The sequence below is a fragment of the Gymnoscopelus microlampas genome (assembly GCF_963454915.1).
Source record: "Gymnoscopelus microlampas genome assembly, chromosome: 1".
Classification (NCBI taxonomy): domain Eukaryota; kingdom Metazoa; phylum Chordata; class Actinopteri; order Myctophiformes; family Myctophidae; genus Gymnoscopelus; species Gymnoscopelus microlampas.
Window position 1 is genome coordinate 13,372,411 of NC_139962.1, and position 26,672 is coordinate 13,399,082.

The window sequence follows — 26,672 nt, forward strand, 5'->3', positions numbered from 1 at the left end:
TACTTCTTTCCAGAGAGAGAGAGAGAGAGAGAGAAAAGAGATGCAGTTTATTTCACTAAGCAGCCTATACTTTATTGCTGATAGCAAATATATTCAAAGACCTTTCGTCATGTAAAAATGTAATGAACCCATCTGTCTCTGCTTAACGTACAGCAACAGGTCATTAATATCCATTTCGGGGCTCCGATGTACAGCGCATGCAGTGTCCCTGCCATGCTTTAATAGGTGGTTTAAATAAAAAACATAACTGAGAATGAGCATGTGATTATAAAGTTGATATGTTGAGATATCACAGATGTCTCTTGGACATAAATGAGGAGACATTAAGAGGAGGAAGGCATGATTCTGAACTGCATGCGCATCTGCAAGTATGCCAGGAACAGCACGGCCACTGCAGGTGGCCCACCTCTCGCTTGAGTTTTTGGTGAGCAGAGAGCTTTTGTTTCTCCTATCTCCTGACATCATATCACATTATTAATGCTGCTCCCATAGATGGTTCTCCTCCAACTTACCAAATCTGTCATTTAAATAACAATGTGCCAGGTGCAGGAGCACCTGGCTCTTAAAGGGAATGGGAGTGACTGATCGGTCAACTTTATTTTATGCTTAAAACACAAACTTTGTATCTGCATTAAACACTTTTTGCTGTAAGTGAAGACAGGGTGTGGGACTCCCCTTTTTTGCTATGCCCAAAACAAACCCATGACTAATTCAGAGATAGAATACACCCCCCTTTGCTTCTTGTGCCTTACTTTGCGCCCATCATTTATCCACCATCTAACTAGTCAAATTGCCCCCCAAGGCATTTGCACTATGAGCTTTAGACCATGCTGCACCTTGTGCCATAGACCGTCTAAATATATATTGTGATCTCCGTACACAGACACACTGTGTAGTTGTTTTATTCTCATTAGTCATATTCTTATTAAGAGGAATAATGAAAAGTCAAATGCTTGAAAATGGTTAAGCTGGTGTTTATACGCCTATAAACAATTCACATTTTGGTGCCTCCCAGCATGGCACATTTGTCCCGCCGTGGTCCATTGGTTGCTGTTGCTAGATTGGATACAAATCCAGTTTTTCATTGCCTCATATTGATATTATTTACTTATTTTAAAGTAAAAAGGAAGCAAAACATTTTCTCATGTTAACCAAACTCGGCATAAACAACCGCTGCTATGCGAAAGGAGCCTGCTGGTTGGTCAGTCAGGGACCAATCAGAAGGCTGACAATGGGTGAATTGGCTGGTGCCACTGGGCACTCGCCCAATACATTAGGCTATTATGGATAATCTGGCCCACAGCAATGTCTTGAATGTTGATGAATGTGAGTGATGTGTTGAATTCAAATTGATTTTGATTGCAAGCAGTGTATGCGTGTAAGTGGCAAGCCCACCTATATAGGTCAATCTGCTATCTACTGCGCTCTTTAAATAGTGGGAAAATACTGCGTTGGGTATGTGCAGTATGTGCGCAAAGAGTCGGTGCAACTCCCTCTCCAGATATCAAGAGTTGTTGTTAGGGTATTTGTCACTGTACATTTTGCTAACAGAACATCGGTAGAGTTGTCATGGACGCTTATGCCACCTTGTTGGCTATGCCCCAATCCTCAACTGCGGCTTGCAGGACATTAGCTAAATTTTCTGCAGCATGCCTCCATGACATTGCGCGTGTCTGCAGGATGGCACTTTTCACAGCCCAGTCTTCAAAATAGTGAGCCGTTATTATCACATAAGACACTGTCTTCAATGCTGTTAATGAGTCAGTGGTAATGTCAATTTTGTAGGCTGTAGACAGAATCTTACGGCGAGAGGTGGCTGTTTTTTTCTCTCATCGCTTAGTAATTGTTTTTGGAGAAGGCACGGTGTATTCAGGCTTGGGAAATACAATCAGCTGGTATATGCCTTTCCCCTCACCCATCGAATCAGTGACTTTCTCCCCGACGACACACTGGTGCTGTCTCATGGTGAAGTCACCCATGCTGTTTTGCTAGGACGAGCCTGTCATCCCACTTGGCCTTGGGTGTTTTGCTTTAAGGTGATTTAACATCACAGACGTCAATATGATTTACAACCTTAAGTCTGCATATTTTGCACTGCTCTGTTTTTTCATCTAGTTTGACAAAATCATCCCACACCGCACTCCTACGTGACTTTGCCATTTACAAGTAAGCAGATAGATAGTCCTTCTGCAACATGCACATGACCACATACGTTTATTTGCACACACTGTTCCTTCCCTCTCCCATCTGGCAAACAGTAGCCATTCGAAAAAGCATTTCGATTTTTATTTTGAGAGTCAACTGGAGCATGAGTCGAACGTCATTGAGTTGACATAATTTGTCACTATGTGGAATTGAATTATGTCATTTTGTCTTGCATTGTGTTTCCTTGTGTTGCATTTCATTGCATTGCTTTTCTGAACTTCCGTGTTGCATTTTGTGATTTCTCGCATTGCCTTTTGTTGTGTCCTATTGCCTTGGGTTTTGCCATGTTGCTCGGCATTGTGTTGTGTCGCATTGCATTGTGTTGTTTATTACTGTGCAGAGGCCTGGAACAGCTGTACACAGCAGGCCCCTTTGCTTTATTGGCCTGTCGAAGACCTGCATGGCTGAATCTCAACATGCATTTATTATCCCGGATGCCTTGGGGAGAGACAGGTGGCTTTAATAAACAGCATATAAATGGGGATAATACAACACAAATTCACACACACACACACACACACACACACACACACACACACACACACACACACACACACACACACACACACACACACACACACACACACACACACACACACACACACACACGTGTGTGGTGTCTCTGTGTGTAATTTCCCTCTCTCGCTCTTATGTCTGACTCTGTGATGTACGTGACCTTTCCATATGGCTTGCCTGGAGAAATGCAAATGAAATACAGTTTAAATAGACAAATACGGAGCTCTCTGATGCCTTCTAATTACCAACATCTGTCTTCAGAGGAAGTTGTTTGTTTTGTGTGTGTGTGTGTGTGTGTGTGTGTGTGTGTGTGTGTGTGTGTGTGTGTGTGTGTGTGTGTGTGTGTGTGTGTGTGTGTGTGTGTGTGTGTGTGTGTGCGCGCGCGCGCATGATCGCGCGTACTGAATGAAGCCTACTGTTGTATGTGTGTATATGGGTATACAGGGATGTGCGTACACTTTTTATTTTGTTTTCTTGTATGTTCACACGCGCCCGCGTGTTCACAGGTGATTGCCTGCAATGGGTGTGGGATTTGAAGGTTTTGAGGGCCCTTTGTGTTTGCCAACCGACGGCCTTTCATGCTCTTTCACGCGACGCTTGTTACAAGCAGCAACTCATCTGCCAACAGCAGAGGCAGCTTGTGGCTGAATGGGTTGAAGGCACGTCGGCACGAGAAGCATTAATCCCTCACCAGTGTAGGTGTGTCTGTCTCTCTGACAGGGGGGATTTCATTTTGTTTATGCAAATAGCTTGTCACAGTCAATCCCAAGCATAGCACACGCGTGTGCACACACACACACACACACACACACACACACACACACACACCATCAGGCATAACTTGATACGGCAACCAATTAGAGTGTGGTTTCAGTACTGTACCAGTTCATTGTACTTGCGGCTGCTGTTGCCACGGCATCGACCGAGTCTTGCTCCCTCCCTCTCAGACTCTCTCTCTCTCTCTCCTCTCCTAGATAGCACTCATCATTCACCGCCGGCAGAATGCAATTAAAAGTTAGGATGGGAAAAAAAATCACACTTCACAAATTGCTTTTTTTGTCGACTTTTATAGTCGCCTTGTCTGTGCGACACTAACAGGGTTCTGTCATTGCTGTACACAGTCTCACAGGCAGGCAGAAGGTGCATAGGTAGCAGAGGCAAGGCATGGCAGCAAGCTGTGTTTGTTTGTTTTCACTCTGAGAGACTCCACTTATTTAGATTGAACAGAGGCTAGCTAGGGGATTGGAAAACCTCTCCTTCACAGGGAATCTAAACGGTTTTCTATGTTTGGAACAAAGACGATTTACAAAGTGCTGCTATAGCCAACTGAACAAGACTATTAGGTCAAAACCTCAGTTAACAGAGTGGCTTCCATGTGGATCTCTGACAGTACAAAGTCAAATTCTCACTATTAATTTAACTCAAATCATTGCAACAAAATGGACCTGTGAAGCCTAATTAGGTTTTGCATCGCAACAAGTTGTGAGATTGTAGATCTATTTTAAATTGTGAGCTTGTAGATCGGCGTTACATTAAAACTGAGGAGGCCTAGCATTTAGCCTGGTCATTTTAATGAAACATAACGTTCATTGCATGCCTACAACATAGTTACTTTGAAAAGCCTGCTGACACAAGGTTACGTACTGTACTGTACATCATGCTGAGAACATCACAAACAAACAAAGGCGAGGAAGCCTACAAGGGAAACAGGGGAAACACCACCAGGTTCATGAACAGCTTCCACCCGGCTACCATTAGACTGCTGAACAAGGCATGATCACGCCTATCACCAGGCTGACCTCTGACTTTTTGCTCTTCCTCATGGACCTACTTGTGGATTATACCAGTGAAAGGGTACCTTATGTGGACTATGTGTTTGAACCTGACACTCGCTGATACTCTGCACCTTAATCCCATGTACAACACGCTGATATGTATTATTCTTGCACTTTACCTAACGTCCATGTCATGTACATTATACAGTACATCTGCTGCTATGCTCACAATGCACACACTTTAACACTGTTCAACCTAATATATACTATGTGCAAATATGTAGATACAGTGTTTGTTTTGTATTGAGAGAAAGATTTGTCTTTTTATGGAAATAACTAAAATGATGGAACTTGCACAAAAACTAATTACACCCACTGTTTTACACCTGTAAGCTGTGATGTGACAATGAAGTTGATTCTGAAACATTGAGAGCTTGTAGAAGTGCTATTTGCAATTGTGAGTTTGTAGATTGGTGTACTTATCTTGTTGGTGACAATTAACATCATAGAACGTGGTCTAAAAATGGTTCAGAAGAAGATGGTTTGGCAGTGTTTGGTGCGGAGCAGATTAAACCGTGCCCATTCTGGATTTTCAGCACGTTTTACCATCTATGCTCAACATGGCCAATGCCTGCCCGTGGAAGACTACATTGACTATTTTGACTACTTGGACTTATGATCTGAGTGTCAACACAATATCATTCCAAATATGCAACACAGAAGTCTTCCACTATTGATGCTCACTCATTTGCTATCACAAGCAAATGATTGCATCAATTGCTATTCAGGTAAATAGCTTTGGTCACACACACACCCCTCATGTGGTGAAAAAGCCTCAGCAACTGCTCTGCCTCAAACGGCTGAAGAAATTGAGCCCCTTCATCCTTCTACAACAGCACCACCATCAACAGCATCCTGATGAGCTGCATCAACACCTGGTATGGGAACTGTACCAGTATACCACCCTCAACCACAGATGGCCCAGCACACTGTTGGAGGTGAGCTTCGCTCCTTCCAGGACATATCTGCCAGGCAGTGTGTAGCCAAGGCTAAGTGGATCATCAAAGACACTCAACACCCCAGCCACAATCTGTTCATGCTGCCAACCATCAGACAGGCGATACTGCAGTATCAAAAACCAAACAAACAGACAAAGGGACCTTTGCCACAGCCAGGCCGTCAGGCTGCCGAATAGGCACTGAGGCTGAGCCCTTTCGCATGTCAGCCTTGGCAACACAGGCCGCCACGCTGGCACTGTCACTTTTTGTATATATGATTCTGAATACACTGCCGTTACTTGCACTATCCCTTTATGTATATGCCTGTGAATATATTCCTACACATTTCATACATATTTGATATATGCTGCTAATCAAACTCTTGCTTCTCTTGAGGTTAGCTTTGCTGTACATAGTTAAGTTTCTTTGAGGAGGAAGTAATCGGAGCCTGTAAAATAAAGCTTTGAGAGTTAACTTCCCCAACACTACTTATGTGCTCAGACACCACAGCAGGTATTTCAAATGTTTTCTGCAAGCCATGGATATGGACCGAGTCTCCCCAGAGATCTCAGTAGTTTGGGGGAAAAGGAACACAAAGGCAATGAGTTTCTCTAAATGTGTGTTTGAGGAATTATGTATCACTTTGTAATGAATGGTAGAGAAAAATGTATGTGCATCAAAGTTTTTGACGAGAGACCTAGAACATCATTATGAACATGATTTTTTTTTTTTTTTTTTGCCAAGATCAATTGAGCAAACTTTTTTCTACCATTTTGACCATTACTGCCTTCACACATTATACAGCATAGTGAGTTTCTGGAAGTTAAAAAAACCTTTCATATTCTGCATAGAGGATTTTATTATTAGCCATAATGTCATAACCCTCCAAGGTAGACTTGCCACAAGTATGGGATGCGTAGTTCCTTTACTCTTGAAGTAATTATTTAACAGCCTTTTATGGACATGAATTTATTCATGGTTGGTTGGTTGCTTGGTTCCAGGCTTAAACCCCTTTATACAGTATAAGGACATATCTATGGAGTAAATCAATGGGAATTCACTTCCTGAGTTGAGCTGTTAAAAAAGTGGGCAATCACTGTTGGGCTCTGCAGTTACGTACAGCACAGCATGTAATCGTTGCAACATGTCACACAGACATGAGGGCATATCCAAAACGCACTTGCAAAGCGCACACAGATCCATGCACACTATTCTCAAAAGGCCTGGTTGAAGTGGATTATAAATAGGGAGGTATTCCACTGTTACATTATTCCAGAGTTGTCAGGTTTAGACGTGGTCCTCAGGGTTCTTATCGCAGTAACTTAACTTCACAAAAATAACATCTCATTTACATGCAACTCCTATTTCATTGTGACAGGCCTCCCATCCTTGTGCAATGCCCTCCAAGGTCATAAGAGACTGACTGACATGTCATAGTGCTGCATGAGACAGTCTTTGCACATGTATGAAGTTTGGAAAAGAGGAAAATATTTTCCTCCACCAATGGGGTGGAACAGGCTTATGCTTTCGCCCCAGTCTGTCTGTCTGCATGTTAGCAAAATAACTAAAGAATGGATGGCCGGATTTTCAGGAAACTTGGTGGGAATGATCTGTAGGATGACTTAAAATCAATATTACGATTATTTCATTATTTTGCCTCGATTACGATTAACAAATAATTATAAAAAAATAAAGTAGTGAAATAGCAGAACTACAAGCTCACAACGCATCACGATGCATCTCGTTGTGAGCTTGTAGATTGGCTATTTTCACAGTTTTTGCACGCCACCTTTATACAGAGAAGTATAATACAGGGTTAAACAGGGTCATACTAATCAATTTAGCTGATTATAAAAAAATATATTAGAATTTGTTTGTGTTATATATATATATATAAGAAATAAATATATATATTTATTTGTTTATCTATTTTTCTCTTGTTTCGAAAGGTTAATTGCCCAGCCCAAGGCTACATATTCAGTCAGTCATATCTCCGGTGGAAATGGCATGTCTTGACATTTGCATAGTATTGGTGGAGGTACAGTATGCACTCCACTCCACTATTTTTGGGGGGAATATGGAATACACAAGCAGTGATGATGATGTGATATTGATCTGGCTGTCCAGGAAAAAAAGAAAAATAAAGGAGAGGCATTGGATCCATCCAGCACAGATTCTTATCTGATCTTGCAAAAGCCAGAGCCATTCTGCAGTGGTGAAATCACAGATTAACTGTGCTACGTATGCATACAACTGACACAACTGTGTTTTGTCAACTGTTTGGATGGAATAGGCTCTATGCACAGCAGCCATATTGGAAAGAAATTGGGCCTCTTCTTACTTCCTTCACAGGTGTTACCAATGATACTAATGAAGGCTCTGTTCCATTCTGGTCAGGGTGCTGATATTGTGCATGTTGGCTCACTAGAAACACTCCATTTTGGTTCCCAAATGGCCCCTTATGGTGGGTGTGTAACTCTGAGAGTGTGCAAATGGAACCGTAAGGGTACACTCTCGAGTTATGGGAGTCCTTGAAAATAAGACAACCACTATGCCACACTATATGGAACAGAGCCTTAATTAGTATTATTGGTAACACCTGTGAAGGAAGTAAGGAAGGGGCCCAATTCACTCCCAATATGGCTGCTGTGCATAGAGTCTATTGGGTTTGCAGTGGGAATGCAGGCGGCGTGCCCCTAACTGTGCTTTTTGATACTTTTTGGGTTCTTGCAGATATTGATGAGTGCAGTATGCAGACACACACCTGCTGGAATGACAGCGTGTGTGTGAATCTCCCCGGGGGCTATGACTGTGTGTGTACGTCTGGACCTGGGTGCACGGGGGACTGCCCGCAGGATGAGGTCATCAGACGCAACGGGGAAGACTGGAAACCCAGCTTTGACCGCTGTGCAATATGCTCCTGCAAGGTACGCAAGGACTTACAGTAGAACACGCATACGCATACACATACAGTACACTGCATGTACTGTGTACATATACACTAGACACACATCTATGTGTTGCACATACACATGAATATACATACAAGTATGTGCTGCATATGCAAGAACATCTTGCATATGCAAGATGTACACAAAAAGAGTACCAAGAGAGTACACAAAGTACACAAAAATGACCAACAAGCTTCAAACTCAGAGACTTATAAAGTCAATAGAACCGGTGACTGCATGCAAACACATACACACCATCAGCGATTATTATATTGATTATTCCTTTTTAATTAATAAAAAAAAATGTTTTTTTAATTATTATTTTTCATCTATCAATGCATCAATGAGTAGCATTTCTAATGTATTTTTTATAATCAACCAAATCGTTTAGTCTAATTAGGCACTTACGCCCATTTTTTTTTCTCCGGCACACAACGTTATCACGTAAAAATAGCAAGCTTGTCATAGTGTCCTTGGGCAAGACACTAAACCCTTAAGTGCCTTGTCTCGCTGTGTGTGTGTGTGTGTGTGTGTGTGTGTGTGTGTGTGTGTGTGTGTGTGTGTGTGTGTGTGTGTGTGTGTGTGTGTGTGTGTGCGTGCGTGCGTGTGTGTGTGCGTGCGTGTGTGTGTGTGTGTGTGTGTGTGTGTGAGTGAAGCGGTGAATATAATGCACATTGTAAAGCGCTTTGGATAAACACTATAGAAATGTAAACAATTTTCTTGCCAAAAAATAACAGGCCAAATAGCTAGATCAGCAACATCAACAGTGTTGTCTAATTGCGGGGGAAAAGGCCTCATTTTAATTTGCCCAATCAGCATGTTTTTCACATGCCATTTAAGAGATTCAGTGAACTACAGTACTGTGTCCGGGGACCAGATCAAGTCTTAATTTCTACACGCACGCTCGCGCGAGCGCACACACGCTTATACCACAGAGTGATAAGTTGCTGCTGTGCCCTGGCATGGTTCTGAATGGGCAGTGACTGGCGGCGCAGTGTGTGATTACTGGTCTCTGTGCAGGGTGGCAGCAGACCTTGGCAGCCATTTTCATTAGAAGATTAGTACTGTCCACAGTCACATTCACACACTGAAGCCTATCATACATACAGCACATAACACGACACATACATATTTGATGCATTGATAGCGTGTTTTGAACCCTGTCGGAACAGAGAGCAACCAATGAATAAAATAAATAAAAAAGCTATTTTATGTTAATCTGTCCTGCACATCCTAAATTAGGTTTCATTAATGACATCTCCCTAGAGCATCTCTTCCTTGATCATGTTAAAAAAATATTATACACACATCTGTGTACGAATATTTCCCTTCAGCATGCCTACATTAGATGACCCTAACCCCAGCAGCTAACCCTTACGCTATCAAGGACAAGGAATGTAGAATTTCTTATAGAATTTGTATAGTACTTTCTTTAAAAAAAAGAAAAAGGTAAAAGTGCTTAAAGCTCAATCAAGTACAAATATCTCAGGGATAAAATACCTTGAAAACAAGGAAAAACAAGGCCCTGCAAGAAAAAGGTGCCTGTAAGATCTATAAATTAGGGTTTAAGAACAGGAACAGCACCTTTTGGCACATATTTGTGGCAGCTTAATAGCTCATTGTTAGGCTGCTGTATTGGAATGTAGGCCTTACAGCGCAGCTAGAGAAATACAAGATATTGATCAGAATTGTCTTGGGGAAAACAAAGGCTCAGCCAGTGTGATAAATATCCAGCTGACTAAGTGGGCTTCTCAGAGTCAAGGCTTACTACTGAATATAAAAGAGAGGCGACTGTTCATGTTAAGGATGGGGAGAGAGAGAGGAGATGGAGGCTTCAGGCGGGGTACTCCTGCTACTCAGCAACATAGGAAAAAGGTACCTACTCAATCCACAACCTAGACTACATGAGTTTTCTTATCTCTGCTCTCGCAACACTCTCCCTTGTTCAGCCAGGCTGGTAGAATCTGCAATATTTCCAGCGACTGAAGGGTCGTAACCATAAAGACAAAGGCTGTTAAAGATCAGCAGTATTAGTATCGTGAGGTGTAGTGCTTACTGTAGCGCGACAATATGCATCGATAAAACATTGGCGGTGTATACCCCTTAAATGGTATGCAGGATCATTTTATGGCTCCCATACATTTTGTAACAACCATTTTATATGCGAATTTACATCTCCATTACCCTCTGGTCCCTGGGCCTAGCCTAGCACTGGGCACGTCGCGTGAAATGCCATAAAGTTTTCACTGGGTAGAGAGATAGAGGGATGAGGACACTGTAAAGCCAGCAGACCTGCTGGTGACTGCTCTCGTATTTGTCTTTTACACTCGGAGCCCAAAAACCACGCTCAAAAATATATTCACGCTTCATTCACAGCGATAATAAATGTCATTCTGAACATTGAGGTTCTAGCCTCCTCCTCGAAATTCCCCTCTGGTGTGCTGCCTTGACTCTCAGTGACTGTACTGAAACAAGAACTAAAACGTTCTTAGCCATGTGTCAGCTAATCCTATATGAAATTACCCACACCAAAGTACCCTGTGGCTTAGTGGGTTAGCGCGCAGCCGCGCGAATGATGATATGAGCTTTACCCTTCGGCGTAGCGGTCCATGGCGCATGTGAGCCGTAATTTCTCCATGCCTCTTTCCTATCGCTCTCTGACTTCCACCATGCTGTGTAATAACACAGAAAGGCTTTGAAGTTTTTTTAAAAATATAGCACAACAATAACCCTTGTCAAAATGTGCAGGACGGACAGACATTCTGCAGGAGGAGACCCTGTGACTGCGAAGAGCCGGACGCCGACCTTCTTTGCTGTCCCAGTTGTGACACCAGGCCCAGCAGCCAGTGTCTCGACCAGAATGGACGCACGCTCTACCGCAGCGGAGCGTCGTGGACCTACGGCTGCCAGCAGTGCCGTTGCATGGTCAGTGTACACACACGCACACACACACACACACACACACACACACACACACACACACACACACACACACACACACACACACACACACTGTATTGATATATTGATATGCCTGGCTATTAAGGGTGAGCAATATAATGCTCACCCTATACAGTAACACCTGCACATTTTCAAATGTGCATTTGAAAATCATCATGATGCAACCATGAGCAATATCAGGCAGAAAAGAAAATGTGTCAAATGCATGTTCACTTTTTTAACCACATAATAAGTTGCCCGGGGTTCATGTTGTTAACCGCTGGCTGTGCATTATGGCTTGTAGTGTCACTAGACGTCCGGCCGCCCATAGGGCGGCCGGGCCGCTAGCCGCGCCGCGCACGGGGTACCAAAATCGTGCGATAACAATTTCCAAAAGAAAAGTTTTTTTTTTTTTTTTTTTTTGGGGGGGGGTCCCCGGACCCCCTGGGGGTCCGGGGACCCCCTGGGAGTGTTGGGACCCCCGCGGACCCCTGTGGAACATGGCGGACCCCTTCGGCTGTTTTTTTCTTTTTTCATGAAGGTGTTTGCTTGTTTCTGGCGCAAATGTGGCAACACTGATATTCAATATGGGGGACCTTAATTGAAATATTTTGTCCAGCAGCATCCAAGTCTGTGCTGCTTCTTCCAACTATAAATTGGCGTTCAGGCTGCAGCACTATGGAAAAGCCATGGTGTCTGGGGAGAAGAATTAGATTATGAGATCTTGTGTGAAAAGTTGATATTTTGGCCTAAGCATGGTGAGAATACAGTTAGGATACTCAAATAGTTAGGATGCATTTTCCTGGAAGTATGAATGCAGACAGTTTTATGGCCAGCCAGTAGTTCTTGAGATACTGTATGTTGTTTGGGGCCAAAGTGATGAACAACATAGAACATAGCCATCCTTAAGGGTGATTGATACACAGAAGATAGTGGGTGATGTCACACACCAAAAATAGCCGAAAATAGCTGATCTACAAGCTCACAGCATGTATTAACCAGGCATTAGAGCGTCACTGCTGACAGAGCAAAAAGAAAAGAAAAGAATAAGAAAAGAAAACGGTGATAACAGCAAGTTGTTTTGCAGGAACTGTAAATGTGGAATTAGTGCATTGAAATCAATTTCTATAAGCCATCTAGGAACATGTTTCTGTTTTTTGGGGGGTCTTTTGCCATTCAACCCGGAGAGTAATGGCTTTTGCCATTACCGACTGGAGCAGTTGTGCTGCAGTGACGGATTTAAATGCCATAGCGCTTAATATTACAGTTACAGTACATATATCTCAGATATTGTGATGCAGACAGAAATGTTCCTTGTTTAAAACTCTCAAAATGGTGCAATCATGTATTGCACTATAGGGCCTACTATTTGTGATAACTGTTGCCATTATTGTGTGTAATTTGCGGTATTTGTGTGCAACTGTCCAAAATGTCTGTTTTAACACTGTTGGGAGACAACAGCAGACATTGCTGAGGAAGTGGATTTAGAGGGCTAGTGGATTTTCTGGTCTTTGATAATGATGCACGCCTCACAGCTTTCCTTAATCTCTCCTTCAGCATTAATACCTCTTTCTTTTCCTTTGCTATGCCAATAAATGAACCAAAATAATATATTGTCTTTGTTTATTCTCCTAGGCTCAGCCAACTTCATCTACTGTATAATGACCAACTTCTTCGTTTTCTGCCTTTTGGGGTTTTGTTTTTGTTTTTACCGTTTTCTTGCCAAGGTTGAGTGAGCTGAATGCATTGAGTGATAAACTGAATGCTAAACAGGCTAATACAAAGTGTTTCAATATCATTTATATTTTATTTGATAGGCTGTGGATATTAAGTGTCTGTGTGTCTGGGGCATTTGAGCATTTTCTTGTTAACGTGTATCCGTGGAGTGTTGAATGGTTAAACGCAGCTAAATGAATCTGCCCAAATAAATTTGCTGAAGTAAAGACGTTTAGGAATAGGCTGGAAGGCCAGCTGTCGTCCATGAGAGGGTGTCTTTCAAGGGAATTGTGCTCGTCATCACTTCAAGGGTTGGTCATAAAGTCCCATAACAACAGTTGTCCCCTTGTAAGATCTCCAATGCTTCATAATGATTCAGTACTCCTTCTCCTCCTTTGACCGCACCACTCAACAAATACAGGGACACTTATATCATCAATATATCATGTGTCTCCAAAGAAGACACATGATAAGAAGAAAGACAAGCAGTGAGAAGAGACAGAGGGAGAAAAACTGTTATATAAGATGTGTTCACATACCTCTTATCATGTAACAATGTCGTGCATCCATAGAATCCTCTATACAGAGACATCATTCATATCATATTGCCAAGATCCAAATGGGGCTCCCAGCGCGCCGTGCACGTTACCGCTGCGTCTCTGTCATGCGTTTATGTCAAGATATCACAGTCAGATGTCTATTGGACATCGCTCCTTCTGGAATTATGTCCAAGCAGCTGGTCCACGCGTTTCAATCAAAATCCATCTGAAATCAACACAATAATGCTAAAATGAACGTGGACACACCCACAACGCAATGTGTGCCCTCACGATTTTACCGAGCTAAGTCTTTACTCTCTGTGTTCACAGGAATATCAAATCAGAGATGCCTTAAAACAGTCGTTGAATATGTATGCTTTGCAGGGCAAGGAGCGATCTGTAGAGGATGAACAGAATGTTTTCCTTGTTAAAGAGATTGTTCAGTCATCACAAGATTTTATGCAGATACTGTACAGGCTTCTGGCCCACAGACATGATTCTCAATTTTGCATGACTGTGGAAGCTTTCAGGCTCAACAGAAGATTCTGCAAAACAGGCACATGATATCTAGAAGGAACTAGGATGCTTTTGTTGTTGTTGTTGTTGTTGCTCAAACTACATTTCGGAGAGGTGTCATTCTAGAAGAGATAAATCACATATTTGTGTTGCCTCTTAATAGTTGAGGGACTGCACATCTATTATGAGGCTGCCTGTGTATACAGTATGTATGTCACAACCAGGCGATGAGCCAGCCATGCACTCCTCTAGGCTGCCCTTATTAGAGACTAGACTATAGGACTAGGCCAATCAGTTAAGTCGACGGGTCGGGTTAGCCAATCAGGGAAGCCTAAGCATACAATCTCCCGAACACACAGAGAATATCTGCGTCTTTCTCAGACCCGTGGGCAGACAGATTGAGCCATTCGGCTCTGTACACCTCGGGGGGACACGCGCTGAGTTTGAGACTGAACGGTCGGACGCTTTCTGAGTTATGCCAGGGACAAATGTCTGGGAATGGTTCAGTGAATTATATAAATGTGAGATGGTGCTTGCTGTAGCAACGCACCGCTTTAGCTTGTGAGCTTAATACATCTAATTGTAGCGTGAGGTGATATGCACACACCTCCAGACACCATTCTTTTTCTTTCTTTCTTTCTTATTTTCTTTCCTATTTTCTTTCTTTCTGTCTGTATTTCTGTCTTTCTTTCTGTCTTACTTTCTTTCTGTCGTTCTTTCTTTCTCTCTCAACCCCTAACAGCTCCCCCCGAGCGCCTTTGAGTAGCCATGAACTGGCTGAAGCTGAAAATGAATTTCCCATGGGATAAATAAACGTCTACCTTTCTTACTTCACACCTCCATCTCAGTGTCCCTCCCTCCTTCTGGTGTGTACAGGAAGGAGAGGTGGACTGCTGGCCCCTGGTGTGTCCCGTGTTGACATGTGAGTACACGGCAGTGGCGGAGGGCGAGTGCTGTCCACGCTGCATCGCTGACCCCTGCCTGGCAGACAACCTCTCCTACGACATCCGGCAGACGTGCCAGGACCCCACGGGCATCACCCGCCTCAGCGGAGATACGTGGCGCATGACCCACTCACCCTGCACCACCTGCAAGTGCAAGGTACGGGGCATCTGTACATGTCATGTACACTTTTATGAACATGTGTGTTGTACAGTCGGCAGTGTGCAATTTGTTGGTTGGTGGGAGTCTTGTGCATGTGATGTAGGTCTTTGTGTGTGTGTGTGGGGGGGGGGCACTGGTGACATTCTGTGTATGCACCGTATGTATTCATAGTCATTTTGCATTTTATTACAAAAGATACTGTATGTGTCCAAAACAAATTTCCTAGGGGACAATAAAGTCTATTATCTTTTCATTCTTCGCCCTCCCTGTACTGTGTACTTCACCAACAACCATGGAATGCGCAAACACACACACACACACACACACACACACACACACACACACACACACACACACACACACACACACACACACACACACACACACACACACACACACACACATTTTAATTTCTTTATTTGAGTCAACAATTATAAAATACATTAAAAGGCCCCAAATATTTTTCAGTTGCTTCTGATGTCCTACAAACTCAAAATAACATGTGTCCCAGTGCATGAATCCAAACAAGTTCAGAACGTACAGAATTGTAATCAACGTATTCACAGTCAACATAGGTCATACGCTTCCGTCTGCCAAGTTACCACACACACGCGCACACACGCACGCACGCACGCGCACGCGCACGCACGCACGCACGCACGCACGCACGCACGCACGCACGCACGCACGCACACACACACACGCACACACACACACACACACACACACACACACACACATACACACACTTTGTCATACTATATGCATCTACTGTGGCTCTGATGCAGGACTCTCTCCTGTCTGTCTGTGTCTTGTCAGAATGGGTACGTGTGTTGCTCAGTAGATCTGGACTGTCTGCAGAACTACTAGGGTGCACCTCCTCGGGAAGACGGCTCCCTTCTCTCCGCCTCCACTGCTTCTCTTCATTCCTGGGCTGCCACTCTCCCTCCCTTTTGACAACTCTCTCCTCAGACTCTCGCGCACAGATGCGCACGCCTGCACGCACACTGGACACATGGGGTTATTAAGGTGGTGCTTTTTGTCACAACTCTTGATGACACGACATGACGGGGTGTGTGTGTGTGTGTCTGCGTGTATGTGCGTTATGGTACAGCACCACATGAGCAGGAGGCTGAATCACTTTCATATAGCCCCCCCCCATAACACCATCCATGACATATATATGTATGTCTTTGACTTGTCGTGTGTCTCCGTGTCGTTACATTTGTGTGCCGCGTTGCTCGGAGGAAGCCCTTGACCCGAAGATACGGGTGAGCAGCCAAGGGTCATGAGACATCTGCATTAGCATTGCTTGGTCATCGCACGCGTTGAAAATAATAGCTAATTCCACAGGTGAGGTTCATAATCCGTCTGCTCAAGACAGTGTCACTGTTGCTCCCTCTACGGGTCGTCTCCGCAAAGCCATACATTCACGTTCATGTCTCCCTGTCTCCCTTTCTCTACTATTCGGGCTGAACATGGCGGCACGTGGGAGGAACGAAACACTGTGCAATTAGCTCCCCCAAGAGGTTCCAAGACAAGGCGACAGCCACGGCAGTGGAATAGAGCGATTAATTGGGAACTACGCTAGCATCCTTCCAGTGTTTTTCCAGAGTTCCGCGTGGCGCAGGCCCCACGGCTGCTCATCCCACATGCAGGGGGAGAGCTAGTGTAAAAGACATGGTCCTCGCAGCCCAGTCATTAGCATATATATCCTGTAGTGATTAAACGCACAGGAAGACAGAGAGTAATAGAGAGAAAGAGAGGAGGTGGAGGTTATGGGAGTGTGGTAATTAAAGCCATGTCACGTTAGGCCTGGGTTGTGAGTATGCCAGGAGTTTACGGAGGGTCACACCTGTTTACAGACGGGCATGTGTAATATGGCAGCCGGAGTCTGGCGCACCATCCTCTGCCTTCTGTTGCTAGCAAATTCCCACCCCCATCTCTGCTTGTCCTGTCCTGTCCTGTCCTGTCCTGTCCTGTCCTGTCCTGTCCTGTCCTGTCCTGTCCTGTCCTGTCCTGTCCTGTCCTGTCCTGTCCTGTCTTCTCTTCTCCTGTCCTGTCCTGTCCTCAACATGACACTGTCTACATCATCATCAACCTCCTCCCAGGAGCTCTGCAACCTTTAGCGCAGTTCTCTCATCCGTCCATCACAGTCACTGAGTCACTTTTTTCCTTTTTTTCTTAAACCACCAGGGAGGACTTGGGGTTTTGTGTAGCTTAGGGTGGCCATGCAATTCATGGTAGTCCCTCCCACTGTAGACCTCGTGCAAGACGCCCACATGTAGTGAGCGTCCTCATTATTTGCCGTGTCTCACTGCTAGAGCATTCGCTGTGTGTTCTATCATTATCACGATGCCTCTTGTAAAAATAAACGAATTTGTGAAATTGCAACTGTGAATAAGATTACACACAAAAAGCGAGTGTTGTGCTCTACACCAGAATCAAAACATTTGTACAAAGGATTCCTAGAAAAAAAGAGTTTTCAGAATGCTTTGTTTTGAACTGATTTGATATGAAATGTAATGATGTAATGTAAAACACCTGTTTCCAGATCTGCGTGTATGATGTTTTTTTCACGCAGATGTTATGATAAGGAGATTATACCGTTTTTGGTTAGTTTTTTCCACTATCATCGTGTTTAACTTTTAAGTGATATTTCTTTTTCTTTTTTCTTTCTTTTTTTTTGGGGGGGGCGGGGGGGGCGGGGGCATATGCTGCGCTTTGCTGTAAATACTGTGTAAATTGAAGGATTCTGTAAAGAATATAAGACTATGTGAATAATTCTCACCACACCACAGCTTCATAGGGAACCAGAATGTTAGCAACATTTCTATTATTTTTACCGTAGTTATTTTGGTTTCGTCAGTTTTCTATTCCTGCCTTAACCCTTTTAGTGGCACGTCTTGACATCATTTCACCTTCTTAGACCGGCCGGCATTTCCTGTTATGGATTTGACTGACCTTTGTGTTCCCCTCTGCTACAAAACAAGACCTTGATAATAAAAGGGATTTTGGGAAAGTCCAGACAAGCAACGCGTCTGGTGATTTCTGCCCCAAGAGGATCTGCAGAGAAAAGGACCATGTGCTCAGACTGCTGAATCACCACCATGCCCCTTCGTTTTTAATTGATTTCTTTTGTTTATTTTGTTTTATGAACCAAACAGAAACTTTTCCCGAGAGAAATATAGAACTATGTACATTTGTAAAAAAAGAGAGAGAAAAAAGAAAATGAAAAAAAAAACAACAACAACAAAGGATATGTTGTAAATGACAATGTTGTTCTTGATTCAATTCCTTATTAGAAAAACAAAAAATGTTAAACCCATCGTGTTCTCCTTCAGCAGCTTCAACTTTTTTCAGAGAAAGAGGCGGATTCAGACCCTCTCAATTCCCAATGTACTCGTTTCTGTTTTGTTTTCATTGTTTTGTTGTTGTTTTTAATGGACCTTGTTAAAGGAAAACACAAAATCCTGGGCCTATTTCACGAAAGCAGAATTAAATAAGCCTGGATTTAAGCCAAATCCAGGTTTGACAAAGTCTGCTCCGTACAGCCTGGTTTATTCCGTGCCACGAACACCAAGCCAGGCTGAGAAGGAGCTATTTTGTCGAGCTAGACTTTGTCAAACCAGACTGTGTCAAGCCAGGATGGTAAAGCAAGGCTTCACGTATTCCTTTAAAAGACCGTGAAAGTCGATAGCAGAATCCTTGAACTTAACCAATCATGGAGCCCAAAACCAGAGCGCCGTTCTTCTCTGTGGCTGAACAGCAGCACTGCAGCAGCTCATGGAATCATACGGCCGCAATAAATATAGATCCAGGGAAAATATATACAATTTATATGAGTCCATATAATTCAGTTAGGCTTAAACATGAGGAGTTTTAAGTGAATATTGGAATTATCACCTACTAATCTACAATGCTATATTATATGTGCCATGCAATGTTGACATTACATGGAATCCATCTATTTATATATCTGCAGTTCCGTCAACGGGGGTCCCCGGGTCCATGTATGTATGTATGTCAGACATTTTTTATAATCTAAAAAAAATCTGTAATATTATCAAACATCTAACAACAATATGATCTATCCTACTATAATTCTAGTAACCTCACGGTGGTGGTGGTGGTGTCTTGGTTTGGGGGACTCTTGATCAAACTGCGCATGCGTCGTTGCCAGGTTTCGCGAGAGAAACAAGCAGCAAGGTCTATGAAAACGAGGCCAAACCAAACGAACCCTATACCACCAACATTGGCCCTACAGCGCTTACAGTACGCCGACATGGCAACACCGAGACCCCGCCCACTCTCAGCACAATTCTTTCTGTGGAAAGTAAACACACCAGACGGACCCGCGGCGGGCGAGTAACATGCCTACGCCATTCTCCGTGCTGATATATATATATATATATATATATATATATATATATATATATATATATATATACGCCCGTGGGGAGGGGTGACGCAACGCGACCCACGGGGGGGAGGAGGTGGGAAGCCACGACGGGGAGGAGGGGGGGAAGCCACGGCGGGGAGGAGGGGAGGGGGGGCGCCACGACGGGACGCGTGCGGGGGAGAAACCGTGCGACAGGACGTGCATTAACCCCAACTTTGCAACTACTTTCACCTGCGCCTTTCACCGGGTATGGTCTAGTAGTGTTAACAGAGTGACAATACATATCACATGAGTCATTGTGAAACGATTATGATTCATGGTCACACACTATTTCAGTAATATAATTAAATTGATTATATCTTATTGTATTTATTTCATTTTCTTTGAATGCATGGTCATTAAAATGAGTCCATATACAAACATAGGTGCTGAATTAATTGTGGAGAAAGTCTGTGGTTTACGATTGGAGTCATTGGACTAACAGCTATTTCACAAAACTTGAACAAGGCACTGGATTAATAAAGCTTGACTGTTGGCCTGGTCCGTACCAGGCTAACTTCAGAGCTAAATCTCCATGGTAACTAAGGTAGGATTGCTTCCATTTTCTTTTGTGAAACCGAGTCATCGATAAACTTATCCAGGGTGAACTGGCTAAACTAATCTGGCAAGATAATTCACCTTTCATGAAACCGATTCATGGATAATCCTGGATAAATTAAGCCAGGATAGCTGTTAAATCCAGGCTTAACCCCTAATTCTGCTTTTGTGAAATAGGCCCCTGCTCTCTTGTCCCTTCCAGGTGTCTTCATTGTTCCTGTTCCCCAATCGCCTAAACAACCTAATTGTACTCAAAAGGGTTAAGTGTCATTTGACTTGAAGACTGTGTCGTGATAAGAGTTTGCTGTAAATTCTTCAGTTAATAAATATTTTAGTTGTTTACTTTACTGCTGTGGATGTTGTGGCTCCAAAGTGCTCAATTAAGTGGTGGATGAATTGGTGAATCTCTGCTTGTGGATTGGTGAGTCGGTTCCTGGCATGCATCCGTCAGCTGCATTTCAACTCTCTGCATGTCACAGAGGATGAAAGGTAGGCCTAAACTGCATGGTTATTTAGAAAATGAAATATTATGTACACACAGGGAGAGACGAGAGCTGTTTCGAGGACAGTCCAAAAGACATGCCATTTTGCCATCCACTGGTAGCTGAATTGAGGTCCTAATTTCACTGCCTCCAACATTGAAAGCCAGCCTCCAGCACTCATCCAGTGCTGAGTTCTGTAAATGATTCAATGTTGCTGCTTCAGTCAATGCTGCTGTTCATCCCTTATCAAAGGTTAGAAAAAAGATAAGTCTGTGCTTTTGATTGTTCAGTAGGGCACTGTGTGCTGCCAAAAGGCCATTACCTTTGCAGTCAATGAAAGGTGCTCCACTGTGTGCGTTTCATCCGATGGCTGCATCCAAGTTAAGAATTCAGAGAGCGTTCCATTCTCAGGGGCACATGCACGCGTCCAAATAAAAAAAGTTTAATTGTGTATTGATAGTTTTCTGATGAAGCCTATTCACTTGTGTCATGAAATTGAATTCACATAGGCAAGAATGCACCTAGTGCACGTTCAGCCCAGCTACATGCAAAAAAGGGAAATCGTGATGAATTTATTAAGGCCACATTGCAGGTACAGACATGACTGGCACAGTAATGTGGTCAATCTATAAAAAGAACAGCAACATGCCTTAATTAACTTATTTAACATAAATTTAAGCACTTGCTCACTACAGGGCATATCTACAGTAGCAGCACCTTTTATAGACAAATTGTCAAAAAATAAACCAAAGAAAATGCTCTTTCTGTGTCTCTGTAATGGCTTTGTGACGATGCAGGCACTTGCCTGACTACAGCGGCACAAACAGCCCATTGCTGGAATGAGTCTTTTAAAATCCTTGCTCTGCTCAAACACCTTCCGGAGTATCAAATCAGCAGGGAGGGGCAAGTCCCCATGGTGCGCTCGGCCAACCATACCACCCTCAGGGCTCGCTGGTCCCAGGAGGAGCTATTCCCCGTACCAAACAGTAACAGCCCCTGTCATAATGCTCTGAGTGGTAGCTGAGTAGAAGGATTTCAGGACCTTCTGTGAGACTTTGAATTTCCTCAGCTGTCTGAGGTGGTACAAGGCTGCCTAGCCATCCACGCCATTGTGTCCATGTAAATTGTCCATCACACGTTCTCGGTGATACGCACACTGAGTGAATGGCAAGTTGATCAGTAACTGTAATAGTGTCCATAAGTGTATCTGATTACAGTTACAGTACATTCACAACTCTACTTCACAACCCTGCTTGCATGCACACATACATGTATGTACCAGCTATTGCTCAGAATCTTTCAGTGGATATAACATTGATATTATGCACCGTTTCCGATGCAGCTTCACATACTGTAACTCAACAGGACTGCTTACACCTTAGCTAGGCATCGAGCATGTCTTTGGGCCCTCCAGTAACTAGGGACTGTACAACGCTGTGCAGGGAAGGCTGAGCCAATTAACCTACTGTCAGTCAATTGTGAAGTGAGTGGTCCATGTGCGTTCTGCGACCTGTCTCTCCCAGTGAAGATTGCAAGCGGTGGCCTAAGACTTAACTCCCCGGCCCCCAACGCTGCTCCACTCGGCCGGGTGCACTGCCACCCAGAGGTGCTTGCCATTCATGGGCTGGAACCATGGAGGGTGCTGCCAAGGTGATGGAATGACTCCCCAAGCAACAGCTCTCATTTGCTGTATGTACTGGCATCAGGGGTTGGGAGGTAGGTATTGGGTGTAATAGTGGTGACGCTGAAGGGGTGGTGGGTGGGGGTGGGGTACATTGTCCTGTGGCCAGTTTATTGATATTGTAGTCGCCACCCACAGCTGAATTGCTAGAGCAAGGAAACCCAGTCACACAGAACAGACAACACACTTTTATTTTGTCATTTAATCTGTTAAGGTGGTGTGATTATTATAATGTTTTATAAAATAATTGTTAAAGCGGCACTGTGTAACATTTTTTTTTAATTAATAAAATGTAATTTTGTGTAAGTATGTTAATGCAATACAACTTATACAATTGGGGTGGTTGTATTTTGTCTCCCTGCTCTTCTATTGAGACATTTAGATTGTGTAAAAGGTCATGTCTCACCTAGACACAGGATCTGACACAAATGTTGACCTGATGATTCAATGTATCCCCTGAGCAAGCAGGCAGGCTCTATTAGCTCAAATTTGTTAAAAAAAAGAAAGAAAAAGAACAGGTTAAAATCCAGGGTAGAAGAGGAAAGTTACAAATAGCTATATATTCGTGTTTGTTCTGTAACGGGTTTAGATGATGGCCTAGAACTTCTTTTTCTTTTTTCTGTTCCATAGCTATCAGCCACCTGCATCGATTCCCTGCCCCCCTCTGCATGTATTGAGGAGCCAGATGGCAGAATTGAAATGCAAGAGGTGAGCATACATACCGCCGCCCCCCCCACCCCCCCCGCCGCCCCCCACACACACACACACACACACACACACACACACACACACGCACACACACTTGTGAGACGAGAGCTGAGAATAAATACATAAACCATGTGCACAGTTCTCGTTTTGTCCCTCATGTTCATACGAGGAGGATTTAGTTGCTTAAAATGCCTTATCGACATCCCAGCCAATCAATCGCTGTGTAATTAAAGAGTGAAGCTGAGCCAGTGATGGGACAAGCTGCACCTCTGCTATTGACCTGTGATCCAATGAGAAGGCCAAGCGTTTCCAACCACTCTGACCAGCGGCAAGGTATGTATACGTTTAGCGACTTCTAATCATTGGAAGTTGTGTGCATTACTTGCACAACTAATAAACTTATGTTTCTATGTCAGTGGTGCTCAAACTTTTTCATGTCAAGGACCACCCAAAATTATATGTATTTGGCCGCCGACCCCCATCTCAAAATGTTTTGTTCCAGGGACCCCCAGAACCAAAGAATAGAGTTGAAAATAATCGCTTTAAACAATATATTTTCAAAGATTTGCACACATTTTCACAATTTAAAAAAAATTGCAGATCTACAAGCTCGTAGCTTGTAGATCGTAGCGACACTATGAGCATGTAGATCTGATATTTTTGAATAGCCAAAGTGTAAAATAATGCTTTTTAGCTCAAATGAAAAAGTGACACAGATGCGTTCCAGGTCTTAATGGGTTAAAGGCAAAGATTTTGAATTGAGATTTGAAAAGTCATAACTCCTATTCCGCGTGAGTCTGCAGAACTTCAGATCAGAAGGAAGTTCAGAGGTGACTTTAGGGTTGCCTTAACAACAAGCTCAAAAAGCACAGCAAGCTGCTTTTATTTGTAGACTTCACAAAAAAAGGTAGTGCATTTTTTCAGCCTGGAGAGTGCGTCCTGTCAGACCTGGGCCTTAGAAGTCTAAAGGAATATATACAGGTCACGGCATCAAAGTATTGTCCACTGTGCTCTGTCACAGCATTGTCTGCTCTGCCTGGTGGTGGGATTAAAGAGGCTGAAAATGGGTCAGCAGTCTGTACGAAAATACTTCCCCATACCTCAAACAGGTAATTGGGGAAAGTAGCTGCCTCGCAGCAGCATTCTCCCCGGTGCCCTACACCGCGGGATTAGCCACCGCCCAGAGCCCTAAAAGGCTTCCTTTTGGCAGCGGTTTGCCACAATCTATTTGTCCACCTGTCAATGTTCCTGTCTACCCATCTGTTCGTCTACCCGTGCATGATGCATCCATCCCTCCATCTATGGATAGGACTATCTGCCTTAGTATTCTGTTCTGACTTATTTAACCCATTAAGACCTGAGGCCGATCCTACAAATGCTTTCCAAATCAGTAGTTCTCACACTTTCAACACTTTCAGCTTTAGCTAAATTCAGTTACAGTGATGAGGGCAGCCTTGGCCATGGATTCCTCTCTGTCTCTCTGTAATCTCTTCCCACCACCCCCCACACCAGACCCCAGTATTAACGAATTTGTACCAGCCTTCACCTGTGCAACATAAATCGATACATGTACAGTACGGTGCACAGCTCAACTCCTCTCCCGTTTGATATCTTCAGATCCTGTTCTACACTTTTCTGCTAATTCTGTCATTTAGTCATTTTTAAATCTGAGTGCTCAGTTCTCCATTATGACATTTTCAGCAAATTTCAGTGGTTCTGATTTATACTTAATACTTAAACTGATTTTCTGCAGTTGGCCATATTCTATGTATGCTGTCTTATGTGATCTTCTAGGATGACAGGGTCTTTGGTCTGAGCACGGTGGATTTAACCCTTGTTCCTCTTCACTATTGGTTGCGTGATTAATGTTGGTGAAATTGGAACTAAAGTCAGTTCCATGGTTATCATCTAAATATGAATGAAACTCAGTAATAATCATTCTCCAATCTCCACTATAAAAAAACACTATGAGACTATCTCCACCAGGCCAAAGGCCAGGCTGTGTGCGCGCGTGCGTGCGTGTGTGCGTGTGTGTGTGTGTGTGTGTGTGTGTGTGTGTGTGTGTGTGTGTGTGTGTGTGTGTGTGTGTGTGTGTGTGTGTGTGTGTGTGTGTGTGTGTGTGTGTGTGTGTGTGTGTGTGTGTGTGTGTGTGTGTGTGTGTGCGTGCGTGCGTGCGTGCGTGCGTGCGTGCGTGCGTGCGTGTGTTTCATCTCTGCACCTCTGTGATAACACATCTTTGACAGCTAATACACCAGATGTTGTTGTGGTTGATGAGGAGTCAAGAGAAGTGTCTGTATTATAGATAGCCTGCACCTTTGACCCTAGCCTAGAGGAAGCTTTTATGACCAAGGTCACTTCTACATACCATCTCAGAGCTGGGCTATAGGTGCAGTTGCAGTTTATAAAAACTGTTGTTGTTGTTGTTGTATTGCTGTTACTTATACCCATAGAGTACTGAGTGACATGCTTATTGTATCATGAAGACATGTGCCATGATTTTGTGAATGTAACCTTAAAGGTTGTGTAATGTACAGTAATTACTAACTAAAAGCAAAGACTATAAGAGAACAATAAAGTCTGCACACAAGATCAAACTCCACACATGTATTATTAGATTACCAAGGTGACGTTATGACTCATAACGTCACCTTGGTAATCTAATAAAATGAGCCTGGCAGCTCTTCGTCAGACAAAGGTATAAACAAAGGAAACATAGTTTTTTACCCATTCACCAAATTTGGTACAAAATGATCTTGGGAGTCATGTGACAATGAGTGTCAAACAACTTCTTGATATTCCATATTGTTCGTGGGATTCCGAAATTAGTAGGTTGGGTCTTTTTTTTTATACAAAAATACCATATAATTTATCATGAATACAAAATGCAACCACCCCAAGTGGAATGTTGAGGGACCTCTATAGCGCATCTCCAAAATCACTTTCATCTCTGGCTATATTAGTGCTCCACAAATGAGAAAAGTTGAACCGTATGTTGTAGATACGGTATTTAGCCCGCAGCACCTCTTTTTAATATATGTTATTTTGGTCCATCTGTGCTGGCTACAATGCCTGTACATGGGCCATAATTATCCATCTATCCTCTTTTCAGGCAGACATCCGTGGCTGGCTGCTAAAGTAAAAAAAAAAAAGAAGCAATTAGACCATCAAACATCATCGGCCACCTCCAACCCTCACACTATCGCTCTGACCGCCTCCATTAGTTTTCTGCCACAACTTATGTGTATCAATGATGGAAACAGTTTTTATATTGGAGGCAAGCATGCCGCCCAAGGGGCGTAACCTTTTACCGCACGTTTGTCACAACTACCAGGCTTATTCATGAAATATTACTATGAAATTCATGAAAGGCTTTGTATATGATGTCAGCAGATGTGTGACTGTAATCCACTTATTTATCACTGCATATGGAGACTGGGGATAATAACCTGCACAGGCAGCTGGCCCTTATTAAAAAAATATGCATTTACACAGTAAACTGTGAATTTAACTGTACACTCTTTGACTTACAAATGGATAAATGA

At 43.3% G+C, this 26,672-nt stretch overlaps 1 protein-coding gene across 1 annotated transcript in view; it reads left to right on the plus strand.

Moving 5' to 3' along the window:
• LOC311049653 (protein kinase C-binding protein NELL1-like) overlaps window positions 1–17,508 on the plus strand; it is a 289,822-nt gene extending 272,314 nt beyond the window's left edge. The window contains exons 17-20 of the mRNA XM_084063406.1: window positions 8,228–8,421; window positions 11,194–11,370; window positions 15,033–15,257; window positions 16,080–17,508. Coding sequence (XP_083919532.1) covers window positions 8,228–8,421; window positions 11,194–11,370; window positions 15,033–15,257; window positions 16,080–16,130 — 647 coding nt within the window. The 3' untranslated portion in view covers window positions 16,131–17,508. The remainder of the gene's footprint in view (window positions 1–8,227; window positions 8,422–11,193; window positions 11,371–15,032; window positions 15,258–16,079) is intronic.
• Window positions 17,509–26,672: the final 9,164 nt, after the last annotated feature.